This window comes from Varanus komodoensis, unplaced genomic scaffold (genome assembly GCF_004798865.1).
Source record: "Varanus komodoensis strain SLA01 unplaced genomic scaffold, ASM479886v1 scaffold24, whole genome shotgun sequence".
Taxonomy (NCBI): Eukaryota; Metazoa; Chordata; class Lepidosauria; order Squamata; family Varanidae; genus Varanus; species Varanus komodoensis.
The window spans coordinates 7,691,683-7,706,510 of NW_025335641.1; the positions used below are offsets into that span (position 1 = coordinate 7,691,683).

The 14,828-nt window shown below is 42.0% G+C and overlaps 1 protein-coding gene across 3 annotated transcripts in view; it reads right to left on the minus strand.

Annotated features, from left to right (window-relative positions):
- TGFBR3 (transforming growth factor beta receptor 3) overlaps window positions 1-14,828 on the minus strand; it is a 175,825-nt gene that overhangs the window by 49,726 nt on the left and 111,271 nt on the right. For all 3 annotated transcript variants that reach the window (XM_044432267.1, XM_044432265.1, XM_044432266.1), the window contains exons 5-7: window positions 14,379-14,562; window positions 9,320-9,488; window positions 5,917-6,064 (exon numbers count right to left, since the gene is read on the minus strand). In XM_044432267.1, the coding sequence (XP_044288202.1) occupies window positions 5,917-6,064; window positions 9,320-9,488; window positions 14,379-14,562 (501 nt within the window). The remainder of the gene's footprint in view (window positions 1-5,916; window positions 6,065-9,319; window positions 9,489-14,378; window positions 14,563-14,828) is intronic.

A 14,828-nucleotide genomic window follows, 5' to 3' on the forward strand; every position in this document is an offset into this window, starting at 1 on the left:
AAGCCGTGCAACCCCTTGGAGTATGTGAGTTGTCAAATTGCTCCTTTACAAAGAAGCTGTTGAACTTCATCTACAAGAACCGATGACTGAGGTGTAAATCAGATCGGTCCAGGCAGGGGTATGGTATCGAACCCGATTCTGTAACCGTGCTGTACAATGGATAAAACCCACTGATCAGATGTGGTAGACTCCCAAATGTGGAGTCAACTTTGCAGTCGATCCCCAAAAGGAAGAGGGGAGGGTGGGTTTAAGAGATGAGGAGAGGTTCGCTTGGCTCGTCAGCATTGGCGTTTGTCCGAACGAGGTCGATGACGGCTCTGTTGGAAATGCTGTGGTTGTTGCTTCCAGCGCTGCTGATGAGGCTGAAATTGCTGTCGGCCAGAGAATTGTGTATGGGGCTGATACCGGTAGGATGGACAGGACCAAGACCACTTATGCCGAGACTGGTTGGGGACTTCAATCCGACGAGCTGTCGCTCTTGACTCATGAATTGTCTTCATCTTGTGGTCCATCCAGGCATTGAACAGCCCTGAGCCATCGAAGGGCATGTTCTCAATATGACGCTTTGTTGCATCAGGAAAATTGCAGTTCCAGAGCCAGGCATGACGATGGAGGGCTACAGCACCAACGAGAGCCTTGGAGTCGCAATCAACATGGTGTCTCACCATGGAGAGTCTGGACCGCCACCTGCATTGCCTCCTTGGTGAAAACCCGGGCCAAGTCTCTCTGCTGTTCCGGAAGCAATGCTGTGATATTTTCCAATTTTTGCATCAGAAAATATTGGTAGCGAGCCAGCGTAGCCTCTTAGTTAAAAATCTGGAGGCCGAGACCTGTGGCGGTGTAAATACGGTGAGCCAACATGTCGATCTTACGCCCTTCTTTATTGCGAGGAGTGGTGTGCTTCCTCAAGTCGCGGCCTTGAGATGACTCTACTACAATTGAGTTTGGTCTCATGTGACACAGAAGGAATGGGATATCCTGCTCACGGACTCAGTACATGGATTCATAGCATCGTGAAGTGGGTTGTGGCTGATTGGGGAAGTTCCATGGTTCCATCATCGCCTGACGAAGGGTGGTGATAAGTGGCAAGATGATGGCGGTGTACTGCTTGCCCTTGATGATGTTATAAAATTTATCGGTATTGGGATCGAAGTGGTGCTGGGCTTCGATCTCCAATGACCTCGTAAGTCTTGCCATTAATTCCCCAAACACTGAGTAAGGCTCTTCCGGTGCGCTGCGACCTTGTGTGGTGATCACAGTGTCTGGCGAAGTCGAAGCTACTTCGGAATCCTCCAAGTCTGAGTCATAATGAGGTGGAAGGCTGGAGGAGGAACTGACAGGTGAAGAAGGGAGTCTGGATTGAGCCGCTCTGGAGGTTGATGAAACGTCTCTCGGAACCGGAGAGTGGGTACGATCATGTACCAAGGGGTAATACCCATAGGGTGCATAGTCATCCTATGGTTCATGATGAGTCAACCTATGGGGCGCTTGTACCCATTCTCCAGAGGGACAGATGGAGGCACACTGCTGGTATCGCACCTGTTGAGGCGGGGCCCTTGGGGAAGTCTCAGGTGACAGCTGAGGAGTGGGTCAGCATGCCATTGGAGGAGAGTCTCAGATCTCTCCATCAGAGATGGATCCCAACATGGCAGCCTCCTGATGTTCAGGCGAAGACAAGATGGAAGGGGCGACCCATCATGGGGACCTGGCAGAGTCACTTGCATGAGCCGGCCTGGTCGGTGTCGGTACCAAAGCGGCCGTTGGGATCGACCGGGCAGACGAACCTGAATCACGGTGTCAGGGTTGGTCAGTTTTCTTGGACTTGTGCGCCGCCTTATTCACCTTGTCCTTCTTAGGCTTCTTATGGCCTGAGGACTCGTCTGACCCACTATGCTTCCTCTTCTCCTTTTGCTTATGTGGAGGTGTAGAGGAGTGTTGACTCTCCAACAAGGGAGCACCATCAGCCAATGGGCAGGGCGGAGGGGTAGCTGAAGAAGAGGAAGGCGCAGCAGATTTGCCTGCTAGTTGATTGGATTGAAGCAGGGCTTGGTCCCACAAGAGTTTGCGCAGACAGTTTTCTCAATTTTTCCTCGCCTGCTTAGTAAAGGCCTGCCAGTGGCCGCGTTTATCAGTCCTGTGCCCTTCTCCAAGACAGAGAAGGCACAGGTCGTGCGGATCAGTAGGCAACAATTTAGATCCGCACTGAGAACACTTGCGGAAAGCTGCACGCTGAGCCATCAAGGATGAAAAAGGAGAAGATAGCTAAGGTAAGAACAGAGAGAGAGCACTCTTTCTTTTGGGGTGGGGGGACAGGAAAAAGGGAATGGGGATAAGAAGAAAACTTCTAACAGGGAGTGTAGTAACTTGGAATCTTAACAAGCTAAGAGAAAAACAGAACTTTAGGTAACAAGATATACGATATAGTACAAACTGAGAGGCGAAAGGGATTGAGGCACAGCAACTGGCGGTCACAAGAAGACTGAGGAAATGGCGGGCACTCTGCCTTCTTATACTGTAGTGGGGAGGGAAGCGGAGTTTCCCGCCAAAACCGTTAAGCTTTCAACTTTCTGGCCACAGGCACTGTGCAGGCACAGCACCCATATGTGTGATGCACAGAGGCCACGATGAACATTTAAAAATGGAATTCACCTTAGTCCATCTTTTCAACACTTTTGCCCTTGCTCCAACTTTTCCCACATGATGAGATGATATGAGCATCTCAGTGGTGTTCAACTGTCATTGGGATGGATAAACTAATATTTACTTAGTTTATTCCTCTATAGGCATTGCAGTAAACCCTTTGCCTTGACTGGGGTTGTTTCATGTGACCTTCTTCTATTCAGGGATGTCATTTATATATGTCCCATGACTTACAAAGCCTTATGAAGGACAGGTCCAGCCTACAGGAAGTCCTCTACATATGAACCTTCAAGTTGAGAACCTTCAAAGATGTGAACGGGCTTTTTTTTAGCTTACTGTAATAATTGAGAGAGGTGAGTCCAGCAAAGTGTAACACAGGTCACACCAACCTAATGGCAATGCCATGTGAGGAAGCACCCATCAGATGAACAAGGCTGCACTTCCACACTGCCATGTACACAAAGTATAACTTCCAGAAGTCTTCCAGTGACATCAATGGAAGTCCTCCAGTGTTGTTATAAACCTGTTACAGAACAGTGCTATATAGCCAATTGTGTTAGTTGGATACCTAGGCTAACTTTGTTGGACTTATGGACAAATTGGACTTATGAACACACACTCAGAGCAGAACTCATTTGTATGTAGAGGACTTCCTGTATTTGAAAGATGATAGTCTCCCCTATGAGTCTGTCCATACCCTAAGATCTTCAGGAGAGGCTATTGTCTTGGGCCCACTTCTTGCAAAGGGCCACTTGGTGGGAGTGTGGAAGAGGGTCTTTTCAGTAGTTGTCCCAAGGCTCTGGGACTCCCTGCCCAGGGAGGCTGGATTGGAAGCCTCCCTGTTATGATTTGGAGGCAAATGAAAACCTTTACTTGTTAAAAGAAAAAGAAAAAAAACACCTTTCAGGTCTTTGTGAATAACCTGTACCTATGAGATTATGTTAGAAGAGCTCTGTTGCCTATATTATTTTTAGTTTTCATTTTGGCATTTTATAGTGTAGTGTATAATAATGTAATTAATTTATGTATATGTTAACTTTTGTATATTTTTATCAATATTTTAATTGTTCAGTTTTTACTCTTGTAGGCCACTTGAAACCCAGTGTTAGGAATAGGTGGAATATGAATAAATGTAATAATACGCATCACATATGATTCATAGCACAGCCCAATGTGTCATTACCTGGAAGCCACTCCAACTGCACTCAGTGGCACCTACTTTCAGGTAAGTGTGCAAAGGATTGCTGCTTTACAGAGTGCAATCCACTGTAAGTGTAAATTTAATTGGAAGCAAATTCCAGTGTGTTCAACAGAAATTGCTTTATAGTAATTTCTACTGAATTACAGCCTTTGTTTTTCAGAGAGTGATGATTACAAACTTCCTTAAATTGGCCTTCCTGTCTCTATCATCTTTTATGATTCTGCACATCAAAAACACCCTTATGCCATATAAAACCCTACAACTTTGCCTACAACTTTATTTGTAGACAACCTGACTTTAAGCCTTTTCTTCTCCATAATACTGCCTCTCATGACCAATTCAATTTCTACTGAATGAAAAACTTCAGGAGAGTTGCAGAAAGTGAAACTGGTTCAAGCAAATAAACAACTTGAGGCATTACTTAATTAAGAAAAACTCTCCTGGAGCAAACCAAACATCTGGTCTAGTGTCCCATTTCCAATAGTGATCAGCAAAATGCTTCCAGGAAGGCCATAAACAGGTCGCAAAAGCAATGTTGCTGCTGAGCAATGCATCGAAGCAGCAGCTCAATAATGATTAATAAGTCTCCAGTTCTTAACTGCCTAAAAATAAATATATACTATGTCCTGATTCGAATCTGATGTTCCTTTGTTCAAATCTACTTCTGGCTCCCAGAAACCTTTTGACTAAGCCAGCTGTACATTTGGCCAATCACATCCAGTCAAACAGCATGTAAGCTGATAACAGCTCATTCTGAGGTGCCTTCTGGCTTCCTTCCTTCTACTTTGCCCTGAGCAAAGTCTATGCAACATCAGTGGGTCCTAACATACGTCCAGGTGCTGTTCCAACTCCCAGGCTTTAGATTTGGTGAACCAGGATTTCTGGTACAGGATTTGTTTTCCTGTTTTATCAGGTATCTTCACTATGTTTTCTCCCTACTTATGTGTGCCTTTACTATAATAAATTTACTTTATTTGGTTATAGAGCTTCATTGTGTTCCCTGTTTGCACTTTTCTAGGCCTAGTTGATCTCCTTATGCTACCCAGACTGTTTGGGTTACACTTACCAGAATACCCAGTGAAACCCAGAAAGAGGGAGGGAAAGACAAATTAAGTATTGACTAGCAGAGACTGGAGCTTTAGCCGGCTATCTTCCTCTGAGCAAATGCTAGACAGCAGGGAAAGTTGATCTACTTCCTGTGTAAACTAGCTAATTTAGAACTAGTGCTAGTAAAAAAAATAAAAATAAAAATGAGCAAGGAGTGTGTGATCCAGTGACCTAGCCTGAAGGGCTGGCACTGGTCATGGTCCAATCTTGACAATCTTGAGTTATTGCAACATTTCTACTGACTAGTTGTAGCTCACTCATCTATGAATTGGCTTCAAGTACGTGGGCAAGGAAGTTGTGCATGGCCAGCTAGTCTCTTCGGTCTCTAGATAAATATAACTAGAACTTTAAAAAAGAGTAGCATCAGGTAGTATGATAACCCACAGTGAAGTGTTGAGTTTGAATTGCATGTAGGTTCTTGTTGAATTGTGGGTTCAACAATGACTTGTTAACAAGCAACACATTAAGAGACCCCATGGTTTATTGCTGGGTTGTGAATTGTTGGTTGTTCACCATAACTTGTTAGGATTCAAACAGCACAATCAACCATATTTCAGGAACAACCCATAGTTCAAGAAAACCTACATTCAGCCCTTGAGTGAAGGTTATTGTGTTGCCTCAACCTAGGCGAGAAGCCTTACCTAAAATAAATCTTTCCTTTTCAATTCCTTCAGCCAGTTTGGCTTATTTCTGCATGCACTGTTAGAAAAGAGCTATTAAGTCTTTATTTGCATGCAAAGAACAGCAGACAATACTTATCTCAAGGACACTTCCAGAATTGAGGGGGATTCATCCCCCACGTGATGAGACACCACCCATCACTCAGAAGCCAGGCTGGGGCGGGGCAACAACCAGGAGATAATTTAGACAGACATTTGTTATCTTGTGCTCACTTCTTCACCTCAAAACATAAGCTGTTAACAGCGCCATGCCTCATCCAAAGAAGAAACGGTGCTGTATCTACTTACGATCACTTCCAGCTTCCCCGTAACATGATGTGACTTGATGACCCAATTGACAAACTGTCTGCACTTGAGGATAAGTACAAGATCCCTGACAAGTGTAGCGTCTGGCCGGGATGGTCGAATGTCGATGATGATATCCACCTGGAAAGCACTGAATGTGGAAAATAAAAGCAGAGTATGTGCCTGAATGCCAGTAATTTTCAACTATCAACCTTCTTCCAATCCATCAAGTTTCCAGTGTCTGGCCAGCTGATTAAAATGCTGGAGTTTATCCCAGACAGTACAACATGTGCAAAACAGACTATTACGCCACACATGCTAAAACAATTTTACATAACAATGGAAACAAATTGTTTTCCTCGCTAATAATTACTGCCCAACAGCTTTCCTTTCTCATTTCAACTTTGCTGGCTACACGTTCTCTCTCTTCTGGAGTGATAGCTAAAGACTATCACTTGGAACTTGTGTTGCATGTAGAATGTTTAAGTGTGCGCATGGATGCAATGTTTTCTCATTTCTGTATCACAAGTTTTAGATACACATTTAGATCCAATACATTGCTTTCATTTGAAACACACTTCACCTTAACATACCTCAGAATTATAACTTGGCAAGATCACTGTAGCAGAAAACTAAAAAAAAAAAAAAAAGCTGGAAAAATGTTCCTGCCTGTTGAGCTTTGGAAACTATATTTCCTAGGACATTTGCACATATAGACTTACATGTGGCTTTCTTTCAAATTCTAAATGAAATATAGGCATAATAAAGGGCAGTTTTTAAGGATTCTGCCAGCTGCATTACATCAGCATTACCCAATTTCCCATTCTTTAGCTCTTGCTTATGAATAGGCCTGCCCTCCACCTGTTCTCCCGAGCAGCTTTCTCCCTGTTCACAAGTACCTTCTCTCTCTTCATTACTCCAGATTACTCTCATTCAGCCACATGCTCTGCTCTTCATTGCCTCCCCAGACTCCTACCTCACCCTTGTTTTAGGCCTTGAGCTTGTTTTGTTGCTTTTTGCACAGGCCCTTCTGCCCGTTTGAGCAGCTCTGCCAATAGCTGCAAGGGACTCTTTCTCCGGCTCCATCCTCTGTGACATGAGGACTGCTGCTCAGCCTGACACAGCCTGGGAGATCACCACACCGCCTCTTTGGGATCAGAGCAGTATGACAGAGCTTCGAAATGTTGCCCCTACCCCTGCAGCCGGTCACGTACTGACAGATCAGAAGTGGGCAAGTACAATCTAGATTTGCAAGACAGAAGCGGTGAGAAATGCTCAAAGAGGATCTCCCCTTTTCTTTGGAACTACTCTGAAGTTTTTGTAGTGTTGCAGAATTAAAACTGAACAAAATCCAGGACTAATTATAAAGTCCTGGATTATAAGGTTACATTTAAATCCACTTCCTAAGGTGTCTGAGAAAAACCCACAGAGAACACACAAGTCTTTTTTTTCCTGTTTATGCCATTTTTTCCTTAGTTTTGTTTGCTTTCCTCTTTGATTCAAAGGGCAAACACTGCATACAGATCAGCTGCAACCCAGAGAGCTCTTTATAGTTGCAAATATGACACCTCCCTCTAGTTCTGAATGGACTTCCAAAATATTTTACTATGTGGTGAGGAGGGAGGCAAGGTCCTTAATGAAAATAAATGTGAATTTTCTCGTGTATCCTATTATTTTCATTTTCACAACTATAAATCCATCTAATAGAATTCACCAACATCAAACTACTGACAGCTATCACTTCTTCTATGGCCTAAGTTTTACTTCCTGCCTTTTAGTGGGCAGTATATAAAAAAGCAAAGTGCGTTTGGGCAATGACAAGAAAAGGAGCATTTTCAACATACTATTGAGGGTTTTTGCACGCGCATGCGCACACACACACACACATTCCTGTACTTATGAGTCTAGTGTTTGCTAGAATAATAGAAGCTTAAGACAAAAAGCAGTAATAATGAGCCCAGTTTGGAAGACCCACCCAGAGGCTTACTTTATCCCCAAAATTCATGTCTGGGGCCCCACTGTTCTGTCTTATAAGACAGCCCCCTGTTTTGGAGAGCTGGAGAGCTTCTTTTTGAAGGTTTCCTCTGCTTCTGGGCTCCAGCACCCAAGTCTGGTTTTATTGGTAGACAAGCATAACATGAAAGGAGAGTCAGAAAGGGGTCTGAGGTTGTCCATCTGCATGTAAGCAGCACACAAATGCACAGAAGATGGTGGAGATCCACAGGTCCACAAGTCAGTCTGTTTACTATGCCTCGTATTTGCTTGCCTTGCCTTTATGCTATGCAATGCAAATTGTATTTCTATTCTATTAAAATAATACTTCTTAGTATTACTTCTAAATGTGCATTCATACATGCATATTTGCCTGTGAGGACATTATGCAAATAGTGTCCTCTTTTGTGATTGTGCACTTCTTCTTGGGTCCTGACTACAGAATGCGCTCCCCAGAGAGGTCCGCCTGGCACTGTCATTATATGTTTTTTGGCACCAGGTCAAGACCTTTTTATTTAATCAATATTTTAATATGTTTTAATGGGAATTGGATTTTATTGTTTGCATTTTATTAATTGCAGCCAGAGTGGAAGTGTCAATTTACCTATTTTATTTTGATTTATATTGTAAGCCATCCAGAGATGCAAGTAATGGACGGCATAATAAATAAATCAATAAATAAATAAATAAATAAATAAAGTGTCAGCATTCACCCTAGCTGCAGGTGAGATGGGGTGTGGATCTTGGTCTCCTGTACTTCCCCTTCTCCTCCAAGGTGACGTCCTAAACATGGAAGTGTTTTCATGGTCAAGCAAAGTTTGAATAGGTCCTGTAAGACTATGATCAATTAAAATTACTTCTCAAAGTTTTAGGTCAGAAGCCAATAGCTGTATTACACTTAGCAGCATTTTTACCTTAAAATAATCTGGGACTTGGATTCAAAATTCTAGGCAAAAGGCTACATCCAACTTTAATATGGTTTAAAGGCTAAGCACCAAGTTTCTCTCTTGTTTAAAAAGTTTGCTGTAAGATATTGATACCCTTCTTTCAAAGCATCATAATCCACATGTCTTTATACTAATTCTACTTCACCTGTTTTGCATTCACAGATTTTCCAGCAAATCTGTTCTCACAGAGCATAATAAAATTTTCTTACATCCTACACTTTTCTTCTGCATCAGCCTTTCTTAACCTGGTGGCCTTAAGATGTTTTGGATAACTCCCAGCCTTCCTGACCATTGGCCTTGCTGGCTGCAGCTGATGGAAGTTGTGTCCAAAACATCTGGAGGTCTCCTGAATGTGAAATGCTGATCTAGATAGATACTGCATGTCTTTAAAGCTGTGTCTTGGGCTGAAGTCAAACTAGAGAAGCTATTCCTGGCTTGGAGAAATATAATATGATCAAGCCATTTACCTGTATGGATTAGAGTCTGGTGTGATCAGCTCAATTATATGAACTTCTCTTTCATGGCCAATGCTGGAGACAATGCAACCTTCTGCTGCCTTTGGCTGTAGATAGCCCGCAAGGTAGTTCAGAGAAATGAAGTTCTTTTCTATATTGCAGGTTGTGGGAAAAAATTGATCTGAAGAAAGAGAGAGGGGGGAATGGGAGGGAAGGAGGAGAAAAGATGTATTTAACACATGGACCAGTTCCAACCATCAATCCTAGTTTATCAAATGCAGTTATAGAGATAAAGTTTACCATAGTGACAAGCCAACTAGCTCCTGCTAAAACATGCTATTCTTCAAAACAAAACAAGAACAAATGCCCAGGAAAATATATTAGCATACAATAATTTGTAAACTGTCTGCATTTCCACCTGCATATTCCAAGATATTGTCAGACAGCAGTCAAATGTGCATTGGGGAAAACAGTTGGAACATGCATGCTGCTGGCTACACAGAAGATGCTCACCATCATTGGATGACCCAGTGGGTCCGCTATTAAGTGAGAACAAGAAAAGCATGTCTCCATTTGCAATCCCCACACACTGCATATCTATAAATATCCCATCCACTCATTCAAAATGAAATATTGGAACCTTTCCTCATAGATGAGTTGTTCCCAGGCCTTTCAAAATCTTTCCCAGAGAGGCAATGCCCTTTTTCAAGCAAAACAACTAAAACACTGCATTTTAGGGGCCTGCAATGCAGTGCCCATGGGGCACAGCATCCCACCAAGCTCTCTACTCCCTGCTCACTTCAATTTTTTTTTTTTAATTTTAAAAAACAGAAAAGCATTAAGATGCCTGGTTCTTCTTCCTGCTGATCAATCAGGACAGGAAGAGAAGGAAAGAGTTGTTTCCTGCCCCACCTAATCTTCTATCCACACAGAGCCTTCCCCTTTGCTAGCTATCTCTCCCCTCATAACCAGTCTCTAGCCTTGCCATTTTTCTCCACTCAACCACTTTTCTCATGATTTATTCCCCTTTCCTATCTCTAGCCTTCTTCTTTCCTTTCTAGTTCCCAGCCTTGTTCTTTCTCTCCCAATCATTCCTTATCTTGCTGTTCTCTCCACTTGCAGCTTCTGTGCTCACTACTTCTTTCTTGTCCACCTATTACCTTGCTGTTGCTTCCTCTCTTCGCCCTTTCTCTCCTGTTTGCCTTGCTATTTCCCTCTCCTTCCTAGACTGTAGCGTCCCTACTTTCGTCTCCACAACACACCTCTGTGGACAGTATCTATTATGTGACTAGCCACATCATCTGTGTGCGCCATCATGTGGTGGTTCCCACAGCACTCAAATTCCCAGATGTGCCCACAGGTCCTAAACCATGGGGGACCCCTGAGGTACACACTATATCAAGTGTGGCCACACATCACTTTCTATGAAGGTGCCGGAAGACTGGCTGTTTTAGTTCAATTGCTTTTCTTATTAAGTGGTTTTTGAAGGCTTATTTTACCTTCTTCTCCAGAAGATCCTTCTACGTAAACTATCAGAGACTAAATCTATTCATAGAGTTTGACAGAACACTCCCCAAACATCTGTTAAGTACACTGCCAGATGGGATCTAAAAGCAGTAGATATTCTGCCAACTCCTCCCACACAGATGACAGAAAGTGATCCCGGAGTTGGCCATGCCGAACTCAAATTAATGCACATAAAACAGCATGCAAATATAATTCTCAATACTAGCAATGCAATATTTTTAAATTAGTAAATGGCTTGCCAACAATTTCTCTAGGAAAATTGCTACATGTTATAAGGCAATTCATTGCAAGAGATTTCCTGTATTTTCATTATGTGTTTCTGGAACCTCTCCTGTTCCAATCAACAACATTTCCAAGGAAAGGTCTCTACACTATTACGCTTTCTTTCAACTGTTCACTTAAAGTGTTATCATCAACTATTGCAGCTATTTAGTTGACTTACAGCCATGCTAACTGATAAAGTTTGACTATAAAAGGTCCCATTTTCAGTTACTGGCTTCTCCAGCTTAAGATGGGAAATACTCCAGTCCAAATCCAGGAACAGCTGCTACCAGTCCATGAACACCAGGGATTTTGACCAGGGCCAGTGGGTTAAATAGGCTAACAGGCTGTGACTGAGGGCTTATGATTTTCACAATTCAGCACTGGTGTATTTTATCAATTTGCCCCTAAAGGTGCCTCCTTAAAGGGGCTCATCTCAGCAGTCACACATATGGCCTGTGGCTTTCATAATATGTCACCGGTTTTGATGATGATACTTATGAAGGAAAAAAAGTTACCCAAAGTTTTGATTTCTAGAACAAAAAAGTGATTAAATGGTCCCTCAACATCCCCAGCAAATTTGAAGCAGTACACTAGAAAAGTAAGTTTGGGAACACTTGTGTAGAAAATACTAATGGACAAGTGGCCCAGCTCAGTTTCCATGTTTCTATGAGCCACTGTTAGTTGTTCAGTTCTAGACTATGACTCCAAAGAAAAGTAATCATTTTAAGGATGGACCAAAATGGATTTTTGAAATCTTTTATTATGTGTTATGAAACAAAATCTTAAATCATACCTCAAAGAGAAAAAAGTAAGATATTTACAGTTTTTCTGGATAGGATTTTAAAAGATCCCCAATTGCATATAGCTAGTATATCCCTATGTATTTCAATATAATAGAACATACCAATGCTTTGGTTCTGCTTTCTATTTATTGCACTTCTAAGTGAAGGCTTAGTAAGACTGGTACATTGCTAGCCGTGATGTAGCTTGTTCTTTAAAAAGGGGTGCCTTAATTACATACTTATTAACTTGTTTTACTAAGCATTCTCACATCCTTGTTTATGGAAAACAATACAATAATAGTTCCATACTGTCCAGGCCAGAGTGTTTCAAACTTTACTTCAATATACTTATATCCTTCCTTTTTTCCCTATCTTAAAACAGAAGATGGTATACAGGGGCTTTCCAGGTGCCTTCCTACTACAAGAGCCATAACTGCTTAACTTCAGCCAGGTTGCTGCAGCTTATTTATCACTTCTAGCTGGCTGTAGACATTAGAGTAGTAGTGTTACTGTGGATAAATCTTCAATACTGCTTAACAAAGGTCCACCACACCATGTTTGGGGGCATTCAGGTAGGGCCTTAGCAGATCTTGTGTTATCTAGTAAAGTTCAGGTGATAAGGCCTTGTGAGCCTTTAAATATCACATGCGTAAACATTGCTAGGTTTGTGTGAGTTTTCATGCAGAAAAACATGTCTTCCTAAGCAGACAAGTAAATGTAGAAAGCGTTCCTTAAAGACAGAAAGCCTCCTTTGTGATAGAAAGCTTGAAAATTATTGCTCCAAATCATTTGCGATGTATGCATTTCTCCATTTACCAGCCACCTGTTTCTTCTCCACATGAGCATAAAGCACAACTTAACCTCACTTTCAAAAGTAAATATAATGAATCCTACTAATCTTCATCTGTCCTCCTTTACTGCACTGTATGGTTCATATAGTGGTATGAAAGGAATTGTAAATAGCTAGATATCTGATGAGGATTTGGTAGAGCAGCCTGGAGCACCAACAGCCAAGGAACACAAAGTATTGGAACCATACAACGCAAGCAACAGGTAATGTCCCATGCAGGCTGCCAACCTGCTTGCCTGCAATTCAGAAGCAAATCTTGAAGGCTACTACTTTCACTGGAGCAGACTGTGGTCTGCTCCATTCTACACAAATTAGGTGTTAGCATCCAGTTCCCAGCCAACATGACCCAGTGTTGGAATAAGCTTGACTGTTCTTGACTTATCAATATGAGGACTTCTTTTCTGAATACATTAGGATCATTTATCATGTATTTTCTTTCCTCAATAAAATTATTATTGCTAACGGCTATTATTATTATTGCTCTCAGCGGCAAGATTTCTTCCCAGTGACAGAACTTTTGCTAGAAGGTTTAACTCTAGGATGCTCAGGAGACAAAGGGATTAGAGACCAGAAGCTAACAAATGCTGAAACAAGAGAGGAAGTTTCTCTACTGAAACAATAATGTTAAGTTGGTTCAGAAAGATTTTGAACTATTGCCAAATGATCGATGCCTTCCTGTGCAACTGGCTACTCAGAATGGTTACAGAGTAAGTACAAAAGTGGACAAAGCCCCCAAAGGACCAGCAGATCTATATGGAAAAAAAGAAATGTAGGAATATGGCAACATGCCGCTATAATATGGTGGACTCCAACATGAGGAATCTGAAGTAGCACAGCAATCCTGTTATGAATTGTGCAACCCAGAGAAAGAGAAGGCAGGAAAAATGTATATATTAGTAGATTTTGTTTAACATAAACGAGTGAAGTGAATAGGTTTGCAAGATCAAGTGGGTGAAAAGGGAAGAACAATTATTTAAAGAAAGTAAAGAAAATGGTAGAAAGGTCAGAGAATGCTGAAAAAATACTCAGGTGTGCAGAGAGAAGCACTTCCTGATCTAGGCATAATGGTGGCCAAAACGAAATGAGGGAATGGGTGGGAACCCCTCCCACGTTAACATGTAAAAAGAAGGGGGGATCCAACCCAATTGAATGCTTAGCTATAGAAACTTCCCACACAGGTACAGAGCCCATGTGTGTGATGCACAGAGACCAGGAAAAGAGCTGTCATACCCAATTGCAAAAACTTTCTGATCTGGTTAACTTTCTTGTTAACCAGAGGATCATTCTGAATAACAGGAGAGGTAAATTTTGGCAAAACAGTTGGCATAATGCTTGCTTCCTGCATCTCTCATTCCTAACCTCAGGTTTGGCAACACAGGGGAGAGATCAAGAAGTACTCCTCAGAGGGCAAGCATCAGTCATAATGGTCTACAGTTATTGTTTACTGTAACTGGTGTACGTACACACGCACACACACCCTGCATTCAAACTCTTGCCATGACAAATGTACAAAGGAAACAACTGTTGGAATGATATTCAGTGTAGTGCCAACAAGCAAATTCCCAAAGAAGAACTTGTAAAATGAAGACTGATGGAATTCCATTCACTAACATACAGCCCATACAGCCCTTTTGTTTACAAGACTTACCTTCTCCCACTTTGATGTAAACATTTCTAGAAATTTTGAGTTCGGTGAAAGATGTTACTGCCCCGTATTCCTCTTGGGCCCACTCTAATAGATGTTTATTTCCTTGTGGAAGGGGCTTTTCCTCTATTTTTGCTGACAAGGAGAAGTTTTCTTTCTCAAAGGTCACAATAGAACCTGCTGAAACCTGAGAATAGAAACATCCTTTTAATGTGAAATTCACCTGGTAGAGGCCAATCATTCCTCCAAGCAGTCATTTAAATCTGCCGTACCAAAACCTGCTCATCATAGGAGTTTTTACTATAACATCTGCTAAATAGATGCTACTGTAAACCATGGGGGCAAGGAGCATTCACTTTGAATATGGCTTCATAAGAGAGAACATGAGGTTGGATTCTCCTCAGTTATAAATGACACTGATAAATAATAAAAGGTTCCATATGGATGAGGATT